Source organism: Varanus komodoensis, unplaced genomic scaffold (assembly GCF_004798865.1).
Source record: "Varanus komodoensis strain SLA01 unplaced genomic scaffold, ASM479886v1 scaffold10, whole genome shotgun sequence".
Classification (NCBI taxonomy): domain Eukaryota; kingdom Metazoa; phylum Chordata; class Lepidosauria; order Squamata; family Varanidae; genus Varanus; species Varanus komodoensis.
This window is the reverse complement of record NW_025335269.1, coordinates 19,058,195-19,077,579: the sequence shown is the minus strand read 5'-3', so window position 1 is coordinate 19,077,579 and position 19,385 is coordinate 19,058,195. Positions and strand designations below refer to the sequence as shown.

The 19,385-nt window shown below is 39.7% G+C and overlaps 2 protein-coding genes across 3 annotated transcripts in view; one reads left to right on the top strand and one right to left on the bottom strand.

Moving 5' to 3' along the window:
- METTL6 (methyltransferase 6, methylcytidine) overlaps positions 1-4,931 on the bottom strand; it is an 11,416-nt gene extending 6,485 nt beyond the window's left edge. The window contains exons 1-3 of one of the 2 annotated variants that reach the window (XM_044455586.1): positions 4,744-4,931; positions 1,971-2,340; positions 503-637 (exon numbers count right to left, since the gene is read on the bottom strand). In XM_044455586.1, the coding sequence (XP_044311521.1) occupies positions 503-637; positions 1,971-2,267 (432 nt within the window). In that variant the 5' untranslated portion in view covers positions 2,268-2,340; positions 4,744-4,931. The remainder of the gene's footprint in view (positions 1-502; positions 638-1,970; positions 2,341-4,743) is intronic. The other variant, XM_044455577.1, reaches the window with a different exon arrangement.
- A 16-nt stretch (positions 4,932-4,947) lies between these two features.
- EAF1 (ELL associated factor 1) lies at positions 4,948-16,473 on the top strand. The gene is made up of 6 exons (XM_044455598.1): positions 4,948-5,177; positions 7,052-7,146; positions 8,072-8,208; positions 8,999-9,168; positions 12,134-12,352; positions 13,502-16,473. The coding sequence occupies exons 1-6, from the start codon at positions 5,075-5,077 to the stop codon at positions 13,546-13,548; spliced, it is 771 nt and encodes a 256-aa protein (XP_044311533.1). The 5' UTR covers positions 4,948-5,074; the 3' UTR covers positions 13,549-16,473.
- The last annotated feature ends 2,912 nt before the right edge of the window (positions 16,474-19,385 follow it).

Sequence of the window (19,385 nt, the reverse complement as noted above, 5' to 3'; positions counted from 1 at the left end):
AAGAAATTGGAATCAGTGAAAATAATCACTCCACCATCTTTTTCTAGTAAACCATGCTGCCTGAGGATGCTGGAAGTTGTAGTTCAACACATATGAAAGGCACCAGCTTAGGGTTTAATCACTGACCATATAACCAAATATAAGGCTGAAATGAGTTAGTGGATGGTTGTTTCAGGCAATGCAAAAGTGTGTGTATGAAGTGAGAAAAGTAGAATATTATATCTGAAATACCAGTGGGTTTGATGCAGTCTTGTCCTGCTTAGAGCAGAACAACAAATCAGTGGGATTTAAGTTACCCTTGACTAGCAAATCCCATATATTTCAAAGGATTTCGATCCAGCCCAATGTAATTTGAATAATTTCTTGGTATAATTTTTGTTTTTCCCCTTTTCATCCTCTACTTTATCAAGCACTTTATTTAAAATAAGCAAGTCAAGTTTCTTAAAATTTAAAACATTTCTGCACTGGTTTCTTGTGAGAAAGAGACAAATAGCTCACCAACCTTTACATATTCCACAGCTCGAGGAGAGAAATCACAGGCATATGCAAAGATATTCAGATCTTCTTCTAAAAGTGGAAATAAACAGTTCCCAACACCACAGCCTGCTTCCAAAATTGTCAGTTTCTGATCTTCAAACTATGTGGTAGAGAAACAATCACATTTGTTACATCCTTCAAAGCAAAACAAATCTTCAGATGCAAAATAGCAACAGCATTTTTAGAATCAAAGTCCATCGTTATTCATATTTCAGTGTTAACAGTAGGCAAGCATTCAAAGAACAAAAAAAAAAGTCCACCCGCTGTGTTTTTGCACCATCAGATACATATCATTAGTGCAATCTTCAGTACGCAACAGATGCAGGTAAATTAGCATCAGGCATGCTAGAGTTCCTTGATATTAAAATGCCAGGCAAAAAATTGAACCAGATTTGTACTTCATATGAAAAATGTAGTGTTAAGGTACAAAAATTACCTTAAAAAGAGGCAAAAATTACCTTGCCAAAAAAAAGGCAAAAACTGGCTGGGGGTTGTATGACTTTTTTCTCTCTAAATATGCATATCTGTTGTGTTTTTAACTGTTTTGATGGACCTATTTTTATGTTATGTTTTAAGATTCTGACTTCAATCTGTCTTTTATCATTGTTTGCCATCTTCTTGGAAATAAATTGATTAAAATCAACAGTTATAGCCTCTTCTTTTAAACAACATAAGCTGGCATATATGGGGTTCACACTGACCTCTTTCCAAAAACTAATCAGATTAATTTTAACCTCACAATCAAGTACTCCCAAGACCAATCACCATTCTATCTTGAAAGCAACTTATTTTCCTGTCACAACTGCAGCACTGTTTCAGTGTAATACTGACTTATCCTGCAAATGCTGTAGGAATATTTTTATGTAGCCTAGTAGAAATGATACCATAAGAGTACTACATTTCTAGCTTTGAGTCAAGCATATTCATGCTACCTGATTTTGCTTCAATAAAACACCCATCTTCTTCCACATAGCACCCTCCAGATGCATTGGACTCCAAGACCTACCAACTCTAGCCAGCATGCACCCAGGCTGTGCTGACTGGGAGTGATTGGACTTGTAGTCCAGCCCAACTGGAAGGATACCTGTTGGTGAAGACTCAAATACATCATAATCATCTGAATTGCTGCATCTTTCTATGGTACTGAATGAAGCAAGGGTTATGATGTGCAACTCCCACAGAAAGTTAATGCTTTTTTATGAGCATAGGACTTCTGTGTATCAAGCAAATGAAGACATAATCAAATATTTTAACAGCTGCCACATCAAGCAGCATCATGGGAGCTATGTCTAGCTTGAAGCCAATCACTTCTGTGTATATTTTCAGGCTAGATTACATCTGCCTTGTAAAGATTAGTATGGTCTTCCAGCTCAAAAATATTTCTGCAACACCTCTAAGTTGCCCCCTGCTGCCATAACAAATGTGCAACTTACTTCACGGCAAGTTTTTAACTCTTCAAATTCCCTTGTTGTCCAGTGTCTGTCCTTGAAAAAGTTGATGCTGTTTCTTTTGTAAAATAGATCCCAGTTCTTTTGTGCCTCTTTCTCAAGTTTTGCTTGCTTGAAATCAGATACTGAGATCTGATCTTCAGCCAATTTTTTGGCTTCTTGAGGACTTAGTATTCTTGCCTTGTGTCCTATATTTTGAAATGGTGCATCTTCACAAGTAGAGATGATGACATCATGCTGAGCAACAGATGATTCACCTTGCAGAGGCCTGGATTCATTCATCTTAAGAATACTGCAGATTCAGAGTTGTTTGATTCTTAATTATCATAATTGCCTCCACTTATCAAGAACTAGACTGAAGAGGAAACAAAAGAAAGTGTCAGCATGTTGCATTCCTCTTTGAGTGTGCAACAAATAAAGAGCTCTTTGCAAAGAATAATTTCTTTTTAATGCCACCTCTAAGGTCACCTTGGGTTGGGGTGGGGGTCGACAACACTTGAATAGAACTTCAGACAAAAGAACATGCTCTGAGAACACTGCCAAACTGTTACTGGACTGAAACCTGTTAACACCTAGGGGAAACCCCGGGTGGATCCCAGACCCAAAGCCAAACAGAGCCTGAGACGAGACTTAGAGCTAATTGCAGTTTTATTCTGGTGCACTATAGAATAAACGGAAACAAAGGGGAGATGCCTCCCAAATCAGAGTCTCCAAAGAGGTACAGAGAGCATACATTATATACCCTATGTCATAACATGTTGTCCGGATACAAAGTAAATTCATTTCCCTATTACTCTTTGTTCTATTAGTTTACAGAAAACTCTTTATTTATCCAGAGACTCCCCTTTCTAATGTGTCTGTTGATTATCTCTGAATTATTCACATCCGCTCTATGTTTCTCACCTATTAGTAATTTATAATGCAATTTGTTACTTTTATTGAGGCTTCACCTGGATTCCAACCGGTCCCAGGCTCCAAAGATACTTCTCATTTACCCTCTTTGACATCCAGTCATTCTGTCCCAGGAGTTCACACAGGGTTCTCCATACCTCCCCACTCCCTCCTGGACAGGAAGTACAACAGGGCTGCAGATTTCAGGCTAAGTGGTTAGCCTAAGTGTTGTGAGAGAGTATGTTTCAGGTAACAAAAGTATAAGAAGAAACAAAGGTATTAGCACATCTCCAGAATGGATTGGCAGACAGCAACCTTTCCTCACTTGATGCCTTCCAAAAGTATTGGACTAGCACTTTCATCATCTCCAACCACCATGACCATGCTTGCTGGAGTTGATGGAACACTAAGCAAATCTACAGGACACTAGGCTGAAGAATGCTGATATAGTATTTTAAGCTTAATCCATGCCATAGACATATAGACTCAATCCTGGTTCAAACAGCAGACAAGCCACAATGATGTTCTGCAAACATAACATCACCCAGGCTGTATTTTTCCCCCATACAGCCCATGGGCTGTTCTAGGGTTGTTGGCACCCATGGTAGGTGACACCCAACAGTGAACCCCTTAATGATAATGGCAAATATTCCTTGCTGATCTTGAAAAGCAGCTGCCCCTGCTTTAGTAGCCCCAACAGCACTTGGGGCTACTATCAGAAGCTTTCCCCTGCCCCTGGAAGCATGAAACATCCATCCTTGCCAACAGCTCATAGGTATGCCTTTTAAGCCATGGGAAGGAGGAGAAGCTCTCTTCCTCTCCACCAGCAAGACAGCAAAGTAACTTCTCCTGGATCCATGAATTTGAAGACACCACAATTTCTTGCAGTCAAACTGCCTCAGAATAGCTAGTAGACATAGCTAATAAACATGCCTCTGATACTGGAGATAACATGCAGCCATCAGAACTAGTAGCATTGCCCTCCATGAATTTGTTGAATATCCTTTTAAAGCTGTCCAAATTGATGGCCATCACTATGTCTCATAGACATGAATTCGATAGTTTAACTGTGCAAAGAAGCCCTTCCTTTTCTCTGCCCTTAATCTCCCAGCATTTTGCTTCATTGGATGGCCTGGGGTTCTAGTATTATGAGAAAAGGAGAAAACTTTTCCCAGTGGATTTTCACCCAAGCTATTTATACATCTTTAAAACTTCATTTCTGTGGGAGGGGACCAACTCAGTGGCAGAGTACCTATTTTGTATACAGCATATTTCCCGACCAGCAGCCCCAGGTAGGGCTGGGAAAAACCATGGTCTGAAACCCAGTTAGCCCGTAAATCGGGGATTTGCGAGGGGAGGTTTGCCCAACAGATGCTGCTGCACCATCATTCCTCATTACTGGCTAAACCGACTAGGGTTGCTGGGAATTGCAGTCCGACAAGTCTGGAAGGCCACATGCCCCGGACGTGATATGCCCATGGTGCCAGACGGGCCTTTATGCCACGGACTGGTCACTGCTTCATAAAAAGGCGATCGTGGGGACGGAGAGAGAAAGATTTGTGGGTGGGGGTGGGGGGGTTATTCTCTCAGTAGCCGAGAACATGACTGGGAAACTAAATGTCCCAATCGCTCATTGTCCTGCCCAGGGATTCTCATGGGGCAAAAAAGAAAGGGCAAATGCCATTATCAATATGAACCGAAGCGCCTCCAACCCCCAGAAGCCTCTGCCAGCGTGGCCAAGAGTCAAATATGCCGGAAATTGTAGTCCAAAAGCCTGGCGAGCTACTTTCTTCCCAGCCCTGATATAATGGGGCCGTCAAAGTTGCCGTTTTCACCTCCTTGTTGCCCGGTGCCAGCCACCACCTACCAGCTCCCGGCCCTCGAGGCCTTCTGGTCATGTTCAGAAATAGCATTGTTCGTCTGCGGCGCCCTCATTCCCCGCTCCTCCGCACTTTTCGCTTCTCCTTCAGAGGGTTCCTCGGTCTTTCAGGCGCCACGAGCAGGGCCTCCAATGCCAACTGGCCCTCGCGGCCGGCTCCCCTTTCTGCCCCGGCGCGGAGTGCTTTGCCGGATACACCGCCGTCGCTCCGAGCCCGGAAGAGGACGCGAGCGAAGAGGCGGCAGCTGCCGGTACAACGACTGTTGTTCGCGGTCGTAGCTGCCGCTGCCGCCGCCGCGCCGCCGCCGCCGCCGAAGCGATGAACGGCGCGGCGAACCCGCTGCTGGATAAAGAGGAGCACCCACTGCAGCTGGGCGAGAGCTTCGAGCGGCACCCCAAGTCCTCCTTCCACACCATCCGCTGTGAGTGGCCGGCAGAGGCGGCGCTTCGGGACTGGAGGGGGGGAACCAGAAAAGGCCCACTTAGGCCAAACCGGGCCTCACATTTCTTTTCGGGGCCCCCGGCCTGCTAACCTCTGTCGACTCCGAAATACCCCTGATGGAGTTCTGTGCCTCTCACGGCCAGGTTAGCATGTAAAGGGTTGTTAAAGCAAGTTTGTTTGGCAGTAAGCCCAGATGAACGTAGTGGTGAGGGTTACTTTCGAGTAAACGTCCCTAGGATGGCACTTGTCAAGTGGATGAGGATTACAAAACATCTTGTTTTCTCACTTCCCCCATTTGGTTTTCACTTTACTTTTTGCTTACTTTACTGGCCTAGCTATTCTGTGCCATGGACAGCAGCTCAACACCCCAAAATTTAGCAAGGGAAGTTTCCCATTACAAGGAGATGAGTGATAGGGAAAGTTTTACCTGCTAAATGTCTAGGTGTGTAAAGCTTCTGTTCAAAGCAGAAAAACAGGATTTCAAAAAATAAAGTAAAATAAAAAATGGCAACCCTACTCTTGAAGGTGGTGGGGACAGAAAGGGCTCTCCTTTTTCTCTGCTCACAGGGCTACTAGTGCCCAGAAGGTATCTTGTTTTGTGTCTGTGAAGCATCAGATGATTGATCAGTTCCTTTCTGCTTGTTGGGTCATGGAACTAAACATGTTCATTTTCTAAGTGCTACAGAGCAAACACCACCATGAGGGGCAATTTAAAAGTCAGCAACCCTTTCTGTACTTTATCCTGGGTCAGATTTTGATTGGGCAGATTCTGCATCCATGAAGTGACAGGTTAATCATTATCATTTTTCATAGCATAGGGAGTAGGCCAGGTGTCATTAACAGGAGCCTATTAGTCTTAAAAAAACAAACAAACCCATACCTGTGCTGTTAATGATATGCTGCAGATATCAACAGTTGATAATGTTTATTTTAGAATGTTAAAAAAATCAACTGTTTCTGTGTTAAAAGGCCCAGGACTAGGCCTGATCTACATTGCTTTTGTAACTTGGTAACCCCATATGGAATTGTTAAAAGGACAGAACTGGGGTAGGGGTAGTAGCCTTGCTCTTTCATAGTGAGGAAAAAAACCTGGTAGCAGGTTCTCCCTGTTTGCAAAATAATAACAGCATAAGCTATTAACTGGGTGTCTATTAAAATAGCTAGTTTCTACTCAGCTGGGACAAACTGAGCTTGGTCCAGCTTTAGTCATAGTTGGAGTAGATCCAGTGGTATCAGAAACTTTAGATTTCAGTTGGTCTACCCGAAAGATAACTAAATTTGGATCTAACTCACTGTTTCTTGCCCAAAGCAATTAAATAGTGTTATTTCTTCTACTACTACTTCTTTTAACTTGTGATGGGTTTTTTTTTAGCACCATTGACCTGGACAAATTAAGTAGTGGAACGTTCCTAGCATATCAATGACTGATATGATGTACGGCTAAACAAAATGTTTGGTCTCCTATTTTATTATTTTATTGTACTGTTTTTTGGTTCATTACTTTCAAAATTAGAGGATTGTGCTTTTTTAAAAAGGGTGTAGAATCAAGAGGTACTTTGAAAGGGAATCTGTGGATCATAGCTAATGACACTCTCCCCCCATTCCATGGTTAAAAGGGCTTTTAATAGCACAAAAGATTCTGCTAGAGGAACTGTTTTCTTAAGCTTAGGCTATCACTTCCTATTTTGGTATCTACTCTAGTAAATTGCTCTCAAAGTTATATTGAAAAGTGATGCATAAGTCTTTTAAAATAAATAATAGTAAACCCCAAGCAGATATGTTACAAATAAATGACTATCAGGAATTGCTTAAAACTCAAAAGATACATTTAATACCAGTTGTTGTCTTCTCTAGATGACTTTAAACCAGCATCTATAGACACATCTTCTGAGGGAGAGCTTCAGGTTGGTAAAGGAGATGAAGTCACAATTACATTACCACATATTCCAGTAAGTTTACTATGTGTTAAAATGCTTATTCTATCCCTTTCCTGCATTTTGAATTATGCTTCTTATGATTTTTGTTCTGATGTTTTATCTGTGGTCAAGGAAAACACTGTAGACTTCATAAGATTTGTGAACAGTTTGTAAAAGCTGAGACTGATCTAATGGAAGATAACCCAGTTTACTTGTTCTGTATCTTGTACTATAGGGCCAAGGAGATATGTGTGTACATGAGTATGTGTGTGAGAAAGAGGAAGGGACAGAAAGAGAGATGGGTGTATAACTGCTTTAAGATGATATTCTTTGCTTCAGGCAACCCTTTCTATTGGATCTACAGCTGTGGGCCAACTCTTCAATAACCTACTATTATTTTACTAATAGATCAAATATATGTGTGCCTGAAATCCAAAATTGGAAATAATTTCTTGGACTGTATATCTCCATGCATTGAATTTAAGATAATGTACTTATTCTTACCTTTGGAAACATCCATTGGCATAGGATGTTAATGGATATCTTGATAGGATGTGGTTTGTTCAGGTGATAGTTTCACACGTAAGCTCAGCTAGAATTATATATTATCTCACTATCAGGTTATATGCTCATTTTTGTTATATACTATCTGCATTGCTTACCCCATCACAGAAGTTCAGTGTGAGAGTAACATTAAAGAGATTGAATATGCTCATGTTCTGTACATCTATAAAGGTGTTGAAGTGGGGTTCAATGATTAACTTAAATCCTATTGATTTCAGTGTACCTATTCTTTACAGTGGCTAGTTAAGATCAAACCCATAAACAAAAAATGATTGAAGCATAAAATAAATCTTGGCAATGAAAGACTGGATATGGCATTTTCATTAAGTTAGTCTTTCTTGGTTCATATGTACTTATTTAGATTTAAATGTAATCTGTACTTTTTGAACACCAGGGTTCTACTCCTCCAATGACTGTGTTCAAAGGAAATAAAAGGCCATACCAAAAGGACTGTGTACTTATTATCAATCATGATACTGGGGAATATGTGCTTGAAAAGCTAAGCAGCAGCATCCAAGTTAAGAAAACAAGGTAAACATGTAGAAAAATAGCACATGGTACAGACTTTCCTGGACTCAACTGTTTCAGACTGCAGGTAGCAGACTGTGGATAGAATCCAACTAATTTCCTTCTCCCTATAGGCCTTCATCCTAATTTCATTGCTGTGGGTCAACCTCCAAAAAGGATTTGGGGGAGCCTAAAAGAGAGAGTTGAAATTGCTGAAAGTCACATCACTTCCCATTCTGCTGATGGAGGCATTCTGTTGGCAGAGGGAGTTAGTTGAATTATTCCCCACATGTTTAAATCCTAGCCTATGTAAAACAAACAAACAAACAAACCTTCATGAACTTGAAATGCCAGCATGTTTGAGAGAAAACTAGGCTAAAACCTTTGTTCCTGGTTTGCTTGTTCAGCATATGTAGGAAGTTTTGACACATTGGGAAATGTTCAGATATGTCATCCTTCTCTCACAGTCTTAAGTGGTACAGTCTAAATAGGCTGTCATTTGTGCATATTTGAATTTGAACCATCCCATAGACAGGGTGGTTTTAAAAATTACATGAGGATGATCCATGCAATGGTAAAATTTAAAATCCTAGTGATTTCTTTGGGAGATTTGAGCAAGTGCTTAACTCTTATTTTATTAAATCAGTGAAATTTAGTGTTTAAATTTGTATTGATTGTATATTAGATTGTTGGGGAGTGTTATACAATTCTGACTGCAGGAATTAGGATTTTACAAAAACACATTGGAAAGGATCAAAGAAAATAAGGAAAAGAGAATAGCTTATTGTCTTGAATGTTATTTTATTTTTTTCAGAGCTGAAGGCAGCAGTAAAATCCAGGCTCGAATAGAGCAGCAATCTGCCAGAGCCTCGCAACCTCCTTCCACCCAGTTCAGAGCTCCTACAAAGCCAGCAACTGGTCCCAAAACCTCCCCACTGAAAGACAACCCATCACCAGAGCCACAGCTAGATGAAATTAAGAGAGGTATGAAAATCACAATGTCCTTGCATTGCTGGTTTGTAGTTTCATGTATTTATGGTATTTTTATACTGCCTACTAGCATAGTTCTCTTAGCAATTTATACAGGCTGGGATTGAATACAAGCATGTAATCAAAATAGCAGACATACATTAAAAACAACAACATAAACATATATTAACGAGAGAGAGAGAGAGAGAGAACAAAATTTGATTGCACCCTTAGTGATCAGAAGCCTCTGAACTCAGAGGTGTCAAGAATTCAGTGGCCAGTCCTGCAGTGGAGAAGAAGTGGAAGCAACCTTTATGTCCCTATTTGCCAACCCTGCAATTTTTTATAAAGGGCTTTTTAACCAACTAGTGAGAACTCTTTGGAGGGGGAGCAAAAGATGCTAGGGTGGCTTGGAATAACTCATTTCTTCCACTCTCCACCTACCTACTAGAATACCTTGTTTTCCCCCTTCAAGGTTGAGTGTGTGACATTGGAAAGGCAGCCAGTAATGTCCTTTTTTCTGCTGGCTGTGTGGGAGGGGGATCAAATCCCCAACCCTCCATTCTAAGGTCAAAATGCTGTTTCTGACCTGTCAGGGAGAAATCCTACCTATCCTAATAGTCCCTGGGACACTTGCCCAAGGGGCATAGGATATTTCAGATGTTCTTCAACCTGGGAGCTGGGCATTGGAATTTAAGCTCTCTTTCCTGTAATGGAAAGAACATCACCAGTTGCTCTCCATGGTTAGAAAAGTAACCTCAAAGAAGGGTAAAGGGGACATTCTGATGGGCAGGAGAGAGGTTGAAGAGGCTGGAATATGAGTTGGGGATCCTAATGCCTCCCCAGCTTCCTTCCTTGCCCTTCCAAAGTGCCCCAGTTAGATGGGTAAAAAAGGCTATCTAAAAAAAATGCAGGGCAGGAGGGAAAAGAAACAAAGGTTGTTTCTGCCACTCCATAGGTCAACAATAAGCCTCCAGTTTTGTGAGCTTACAGGCATTGCAGTAGGACTGCACTTAGTTGAAAATGCATAGAAACTTAAGAACTTTCAAAGGATTATGTATTATTTCTTACCCAGCAATCCTGATTTATTCATTCCTTGAGTTTTGTATTGGAAAGAATTATGGGATAATGTTAGTTTGTCAATAATAATAATAATAACAATAATAAAGTGACAGCATTCATATTATACCTTTTCTCTGCCATTCCTATTCAGCTGAAAACAAGAAGTCAGACTTGTATATCATAGGATCTATTACTGTTTTGCTGACTTCTTTAGCAATAATTCATTCCTGTGATGGTTCTAAATATCCCTTCACCGTATTTTTGCCCCCGCTCCCTCCCCTGGAAGAAGCACTTCTGAATGCTGGTATTGGCTCTGTACCAGTATTGTTACTATCTATTAATGTCAGTCAATTCATTCATTCTTTTATCAACCAGTTAATCAGCTTTTTAGCAACATGTTGGACATGGCTTTCAGTCGAAAAGGAGAAAACTATCCAAATTGTAGTAGCTTTGAGCCTTATATTTTAGAAACCTGTGAGATTAGAAAATACTGGCAGCAGATAGATTAAAATATGTTGACAAATATTTTTAAACATAAGGTATCCAAGGCAATTTACAAAGCAGCTGTACAATAATTTAATTAATGCTGACACTAAGTTCCATTTGATTCTGTGAGTTTACTTTTGAGTAGATACATATCAGATTGCACTGTTAAGTATCCTTAACACAAGATAAACAAATGTATAACTGCAGTTTAGCTGAGACAAAAGAAAATCCATCAGTGAGAGCCAGTGTGGTGTAGTGGTTAAGAGCATAGGACTGGGACTCAAACGATCTGGGTTCTAGTCCCCGCTCAGCCATGGAGCCAGCTGGGTGACTTTGAGCCAGTCACAGACCCTCAGCCCAACCTATCTCACAGGGTTGTTGTTATGGGGATAAGATGGAGGAGGAGATGTAAGCTGCCTTGAACCCTTTGTAGGAAAAAGGCAGGATATAAATCGAAAATAATAAATAAATGTTAGCCTTTGTGTCCATGAATTAAGATTCCAATAAACCTTGTTGATAATTAGTAAACACAAACTATTACTAAGTATGAAATTCTTTTGATTCTTTGTCTTGTGTTTTGTTATTTGTTATATACTAATTCTAAAAAGATGATAGGTTTTCATTTTTTATATAGGAGTGTCCTTTAAGGAAAGGACATTTTTGCCAAAAGTTTAAAAGTTATTGCAGCATTAGATATTGCTAAATTAGAAAATATCTCTTAAAATGTAAATGCTTGGTGTAGAAAACTCTCAATGAAATGCCTACGAAGTAAGAGCCTTTCCAAATAGAACTGTATAAAGAGAACAATGCTTACCACTATTGTCAAAGAATGCATATATGGTGGAATTTTTAAAATGAAAATGGCTAATTTCTTACATAGCTTTTCACCCCAAATGTCTATAGCTGGACTTTCTATTTTGCATACTCTTCCATCTCCTACTATGCATATCTAGCTCCCACAAAAAGCTGCATTTATAAGAAGACTGATGGTCCAGTCTTAGTAACATTTAAATCCCCAGAGCATTTCAGTTGAATTGATTTTTACAAAAATCAAGCTGTTAGTAAGCTTGTTGAAGTGCTCAAAGTAAAACAAAATCTGGAACTGAAGTAGATAGGAGGTATTCAATAATCATGTTCTAGAGTTCCTCAGGAATAGTCAGTATGTCAAAATCTGCAGGTACATACACTGAGCTATGTGGCATAGTAACAGAGCTAGGAAAGCAGATATACAGAAGACAGATTTGATTAAGGAATCGCCTTAGTATGGAATCCTAGAACTGTGGGCTGAAAGAGACCTTCCCTGGTCCATCTTTTTGCATTGAAGAACTACAGTGCATAATATATTTGTAGCTCAATGGATAGTCAGCCTGTCATGACCTGTTAAATCATGCATCACTTTATTGACCACCTTGCTAACCTCTTCTTATTCTAGAGCTAAGAGCTGAAGTTGAAATTATTGAGCAGATGAGTAGTAGTAGCGATAGCAGCTCGTCTGATTCAGAGAGCTCTTCGGGGAGTGATGATGAAAGTTCTAGCAGTGATGGTAATGAAGCTGCAAACCCTTCCCCTTCTCAGCAGTACAACAACAAGAACTCTATTGCCAATGGCACCAGCAGACAACAAGGAAGCAATCAACTCATGACCACACTTAGTAAGTTCAGTTTCTTCTGCATGTGCCTGTCAGATGGCATAGATTTTCTAAGTCAGCCTTTCCCAATCTGATACTCTTCAGATGTTTTGGACTTCTACTTCCATTGGCCCTAGCTAGCATGGTCAACAAATAGGAAAGCTGGAAGTTGTACTATAAAACACTTGGAGAGCACTGAATTGGGGAAGGGTAATCTTAAGCACACAGTGCGCACTAACATGTAACTGAAACCCAACATCAATTTGCAAAATGAAAAGTAGCTTAGAGAGTAGTGCAGAGATGTGGGATAGTAATGGTGCTCAGCATTTCCCCATTCATTGTCTTTCTAAATGTCTCTCTTTTAAAGTTGTTTTAATTTTTAACACTGATAGCAGCTATAGTTCATGTATTTCTGTTTCCTGCCTACTTAGCCATAACTAGTGTAGATGATTCAGTAAATTGGAGGGTCATTGTTTGAAATGAAAATGCTTCTGTAGGCTTTCCTCACCTATGTTGTAAAGAGGCTTATTCAAAAATCTCCTAATAACCCATAATGCTGGAGAAATAGAAATATCAATCCACATTTCATCTTTTTCCAGTATCTCCTGCCTTTTCAGCATGAGCAAATACTTCATAATTGCTAGCAATTAAGCTAAATTTGATGGTCTTTTCCTGCACATAGTGATTTGCATTATGGGTCTAGCTACTTAGAGAAGCACAAAACAGGTTCAGTACAAGTTTTTCCAGCTCCAAGTGAAGCTTGAGAGTGCAGCTAGTTTGTGCTGCTGTTCTGTCAGCTACAAGATTGAAAGGATTATGCCTTTTCTTTTTTCCTTTTTTCAAAGTCAGATCCAAATTTAACATGAGTCCATTAGTCAAGAAGACTTTGTGCAATTACTTTGCTGGAGAGACAGATGACTGCCACTTCTAGGCTTCTGCTGAATCCTAAGCTGAAGAATATTGGGCAAAGGAACTGCTAGAGCTGTAGTCCCAGATGTAATTTACTGGAACCAAGTCCTATTAAAAGAAACAAATTTACAGTCTAGGAATAGTGTGTTCCAAAATTGCTCTCCATTTTTCTTCTTAGCCTGTTTGAGGTCAAATAAAGCAATTCTTCAATGTAAAAACACAGTCAGAAAATAATTTCAACTTTTTGCTTTAAAAAAAACCCAGGAAATGACTTGCAACTGAGTGAATCTGGGAGTGACAGCGATGATTAGAATGAAGTTTCTCTGCTAGTTTTCCATTGCAAATGTGTGAAGATGCAGATTATGGAGCAGTAAGAACTATGCCGGTGCGGAATCTGTCTCAAAAACACAGCTGTACAAGTGCTACTTTAAAATGTGACCTATGGATGGAAAGCAACATCACATGTTCCTGAAGCAAGACTTATACTTACTGTGTGTATAAATTATGTGTGATGTGTATATTCTTTTGAAGTTTATAAATAGATGTGAACATACCAATCTAATACAGTAATCTGCATTCTTTTGTGCTGATACTTCATAAAGCATAAAGAATGATGATCTTGGTGCACTCTAATATGATTCTTGCTCTTAGGAAAGGCCCAGAAGACCTGGCAATTTAAAGCAAGTTATCTGTAGAGTAGGTGCAATCTAGGTTTACAGTTTTAAAAGCAACATAGGATATGGAGTATAAGTTTTAAAGGAAGTATTATGCTGAGATGCACAACTGCTGCTGGGATGGTTAAGCTTAAGGAAGGTTTATGAATTGTGCTCTTGTGCCTGATGACCTGTAGTGTGTAAGAGTTGCCTGCAGGCAAGTAAAAGTTTTGTAAATTGGAAGAGAGCTGGCTTTCCTTTTCTTTCTTTCAGGGTGCCTGTGTGTCACAAATGACTGATGAAGGTGTGTGTGGGCAGATAGGCTAGTAGCGCTTGTAATAATTAATGAGATTTGTGGACTTAAGAATTCTGTAACGCTTTACTGATGTCTTTACAGTTGCTGAAGGTTCACAAGATGACAAATGTTTTATTCAAATAAAAGACATAAAATGCCTTTTATTATTCCATGCGAGAAATCTCTGCAAAAGCAAAAAACAATGTAGACATCTTCTATAATCAGCAGAAACTTTTAACAAACAAGGGTGCAAAGATCCAGGTTCCCGGTGCTTAATGACTGGTGCTTGTGTTGCTGTAGAGGCCAAAAGTAGCATTCACCCCTGGTCTGGTTTTGCAAAAGATTTTGTTCCTGGGGTCCAAGTCCATGAATAACTAAAAGTATTTTCAAGTTTATACAGAAAATTGAAGAAGACTCTTCCTGTGCTATTTAATATGTGTATTTTGAAGGTCTGTCTATCTTAACATTTCATGGACAAGTATGCCTACATCTTGGTAGGGAATATAGAGAGAGATAGGGAATGCTCATGGCTTATAAAATCCAAATTACTTTTCTAGGTTAAGTGGATCTAATTTGCTGCATCTGTGTACAGGTTTATATATCATTATACAAAAATATTTTTAATTACTGATTTGTAAAATTATGGGTGAAATCCAGTTAATGCAATCTGCTTGTGCAGTGCTAGATTTTACCCAATGTTTTGTAAAACACGAATGTAAATGAGAAAGTTGGTAGCTTGCAATCAACCATCTTAGGGAAGTGTGGAGTTTCTACCAATCTCATATCTCAATTAAATATTATCAAGATGGGTTTAGTGTTCATAAGACCTTTTGAATGGATTGACTGTAAGATGTGTGTCTTAATACATTTGGTTTATTTTTCTCTTGGTCAGCAGTTTGAGTAAGAAAAAGTGATGTTCACTGTTGTTGGAGTAAAGGTGCCTTAATATTTTAGAGCTCTGTCATGTTGCATCACAGTGGATGCAAAGCACAGGCTCAGGGCTAGAAATGCCCATGTAAAATGACAAGTCATCTGTGATTTTTAGGTGCTCACCTGACTGTACTTGGGGAACGCCATGGTGCAGCATAGGAGCCAGTATAAACAAGAGGGAGGACAGAGCCATATATGGGCTCTGGTGAGGGAATCAACAGACTGAAGTAGCAAGTGTGTGTAGGAGAGATTTTAAGAAGCAAGTCAAGCGGAGCTGGATAACTTTGTCCCTCTTTCCTGAGGAAGAAAATGGCTGCAGCCATTGTTGCAGCTAAAACTGGGGACAGGCATGTGTTGTAAGTCAGTCTGTCTCTCAGATTTGATGCAAAGTTTAGGAAGAGTGATACTTGGTTGTTGAATGCTACAACTCTATTCAATAAGCTAAAGATGAGCATGATGAATTGTGTGCTTGGTTTTTCATTGTATTTGAGAGAAGAGACCTGCAAGTCATCCATATAATTTTAGTATAATTTTTAGTATGTTTCAATTGTGAAGGCTGCTTAGGGAAAACAGACAGGGCTGCATGTATTCCATGACTGTGCTCAAATTTAGACTCAGATATTTAGCACCTGAAAGAATCTTGGATTGTAACTCAATTTTTAGCTCTTTTGGCTGAAAAAAAACCTGTGTTACAAACAAACCAAAATCAGCTGCTGCTTGATGAAATCTGAGAGGGGGTACAGAATAGGTTTTTTTAAGAAGACAAGGATTTCGTGTACAAGAAGACATATAGATTAGACTAAATAAGTAAATATAGTCATATAGTTAAGGCTGCAATCCTGTGCTTGCTTTCTTGAAAATAAAGTAAACATAACTGAACTTAATGGACTTACTTCTGAGTAAGCCCTACTTCTGTATAGGTTGTGGTACACGGCACAGAATTTGGTTTATCTTGTAATGGTGCATATATACTAACCTGAAGTATTTAAAACAGGTTTACTTCAAAAGCTGGAGAAAGACAGATGCTTCCAAAGTTTGAATGACCCATGCTTTTTGCACAGGAGCTATTGTGGCTTATGAAAAAGCATTATCTTCCAGTACATGTTCCCTAACTGAGTTCAGAGGCAAGACAATTGAAACAACTGCTAACTATTTCAGTGTTGGAGGGAAAAAACATAGGAATGAGGCAGAATTCAGATGTGTAATATACTATTTTTGATGCAACTGTGCCTCAAATGTATCTCCATCATTAATCTAGACATATGTATGTTTACATTTATGTAAATATATGCAACTTGTACAATTTGTAGGTTTTTCTTTTTAAACTTTTATTTAAATAAAAATGACCTTGAACAACACAACATGTGTACTTATTTCTAATGGAAGTTTTTCTTTATCATACTAAAACTGGGGCTCACCCATTGAAATTGATTGACATTTAATTCATGACAGACAATAGGAGGTACACAACATTAACTTAGCAGCAGATCAGTTATCCCACAAAAGATTATTAAAAGTGGGGCTGTACATACACACCAAGTGCTTCCAATTTTCAGTTGATTCTATAATTCTTTTTCCAGTTTGTCCTGTCTGTTCCACTTGTCACCACCCTGTTTCTTCACCTGTGCACACACAAAGACACTTCAGTTCCTTTTAGCTACCATGTATCATTTTCCCAAAGGTCTGATATATCCCAGCCATTAGTTCCCATTAATACTACTAGGAGCTATTTAAAACAAAGATCCTTAAAAGAATGAAAAGGTCAGATGTAACACCATTTCTTTATTACATGACTATCTCACCTTTCTGCAACACGGTCCTCAAGGTAGCTAACATCATACACATTAGAAGTATTACAGAGTATAAATTAGAATGAAAACTGATTTTTTTAAAGTGTGTAAATGCAATAAAATGAGTGGCTCTTCAGATGTTGAACTACAGTTCCCATTGTCCCTGCCATACTAATTGGGGTACAGATGGGAGTTGGAATCTAAAGAGTTTCCTCTGCCTTTGCAATAAAACAGTGAAATAATGTCTAGTAAATAAAGTGGTAGAATGAAATAGCAGTTAAATAAAGGAGGGGAAGAAAAAGGTTTTTACTCATTCCTAGAAAGGCATTGGACTTTCACAGTCTTGTGGCAGCCACCAAAAAGACCCATTTCAAGTTCCCATCAAATGCATTTCGGCCTCCTCTCTCTCCAGAGATATGCTGGATCAGACCAAAGACCAGCATCCTGTTTCCACCGTGGCCAGCCAGATGCCTTTGGGAAGCCAACTGAACACAAGGGCAATAGCATCCTTCCACTTCTTAGCCAATTGTATGCATTTTAAATATGTATTGTACCTGGCCATCATGACCAGTAGCTGTTAAGTAGGCTTGTCCTCCATAAATCTGATTCCCTTTTAAATCCAGCCAACCTAGATTCCATCACCACATCCTGTAGTAATCAATTCCATCGTTTATCTATGACTGTTTTCAAGGGGTGCTTACAATTACATTTAAAAACAACCCATGTTAATGAAACAAGACAGAGGCAGTAAATAGAATAGAAACAGCAAGGTAGCAAGAATGAATGAAAGGCTCTCTTGCTTTAAAAATTGGGGGCCTCTATACCTTCCTAGGGCAAACATGGGATTTCAACAAAATAGGCCTGCCCCATTGCATGTAGCTGGAAAACTGCCTCTTGTATGGGAATGTGTCAATGAAGGTGTTGTATGGGAAGGTGTTGCTGGACCTTCCACCCTTGCACACAGTCATCCCAAAACACTGCCGCCTGAGACGAAGGTCATAGTGCCCCTTGCCTGCTTCCCCTTGTACCATGCATAAGAAGCTGACCAGACTGATAGCCAAATGTTACTCTAGTAGTGGCAAAAGACAGTGTCACCCACAGCAAATGAGGGCAGCAGATGAGCTTTGGCTGTGTTGAGTAGACTGTACTTCACAGCCCTATCCTCTTAGCACATTGCTGCCCAAGCTCCTCCCAGGCCCAGCATCTGGTACCTGAGACAGCCACCTGCCTCTGCCTAGAGGTAGGGCCTGGCACTTCCTAAAACCTGGTGGTCCGTTTACACTTTATAATACAAAGATTATGCATTTGAGCTGAAGTTGCTCCTGAAAAGCTGAGCTCCTTTGCATCTCAAGAAAGAGGATGGGAATGTATATTTTTTGCAAGTACTTTGCATGAATGACAATAGAAAGCTATGTGCATATTTTATACATAAATGACCATAGAAAGCTATGTGCATATTTTATACATAAATGACCATAGAAAGCTATGTGCATATTTTATACACAATGCATTACTAATTCTGACATTATGCAGTCATGCATTTAGAGCTATTAGGAAAATGAGTTTTGCATTAGGGAAAAAGCCCACCTGAAAAATAAATATAATCTGTAAATAAACTCTATATATGAAGGGGTGGAGAAATTAGGTTGGATGCGAATTTACTTTGTTTAAACTACTGAACAGGGAGGCTCACAGGTTACCTGGCCACAGTCTTTTATTCCTCAGTAAGATTTATTGTATTTTATTTACATGGTTCTAAACATGCATCTTGATCAGCACATGCCAATATTGTGCCAATTTGTGCTCACTTTTTTTCTTCTTTTTTGGTAATGTATTTCCTCTTTTTGGTGAGTGGCTTCCTTACATTGGAAGGCTTTTGCCACCTGAGGTGGCTGACTCATTCTGTGTAAAACCTGCCTTGAAATAAAAAGCTCCTTGCAATTGAAGTGCTGAATTAACCAAAGGCAGGTTAAACTACTTTGCATTTAAGAGCATTCAGTCAGTAGTCTAGCATTTTGTTCCCACAGTTGCCAATCACTTGGAGTCCTCTTCAAGTGCCAAACCAGACATGCTGTTATGAATACATTTAGTAATTCCGTGATGTTAAACAAAGAAACAGCAATGGTGGCAGTGGAGAGTCCACATATAGGTGTCCATTCTGAATATTCATGCTGCAACCATAGCATGTCCTGTCACGCAAATCCAGTAAGGGTTTCACTGGCATAGGTTAAAACCCTAAAACAGCCCATGGCTTCTGGATGATTTGTTAACCTTGGCAACAACCCACCCTGGCTGGGTTCACATGACATGACAAGCTGCTGTTGGGGTTTGAATAGTCAGGTCACCAGGCGTATGCTGTAACCATTGTGGGCTGTTGTGATCCTGCAAATAGGGTTGGTGAGTCTAGCAGGAACCCTGATTTGTACAAATCCGAGGTGTAAGCTGTCCCTGGGTGCAGACCTCTAGTGGCCTGTGCTGGA

Coding starts and splice junctions, on each gene's coding strand:
- EAF1 (XM_044455598.1), top strand. CDS start 5,075: ATGAACGGCGCGGCGAACCCGCTGCTGGATAAAGAGGAGCACCCACTG. Junction 5,178..7,051: donor CTCCTTCCACACCATCCGCT/GTGAGTGGCCGG, acceptor TGTCTTCTCTAG/ATGACTTTAAACCAGCATCT. Junction 7,147..8,071: donor TTACATTACCACATATTCCA/GTAAGTTTACTA, acceptor TTTGAACACCAG/GGTTCTACTCCTCCAATGAC.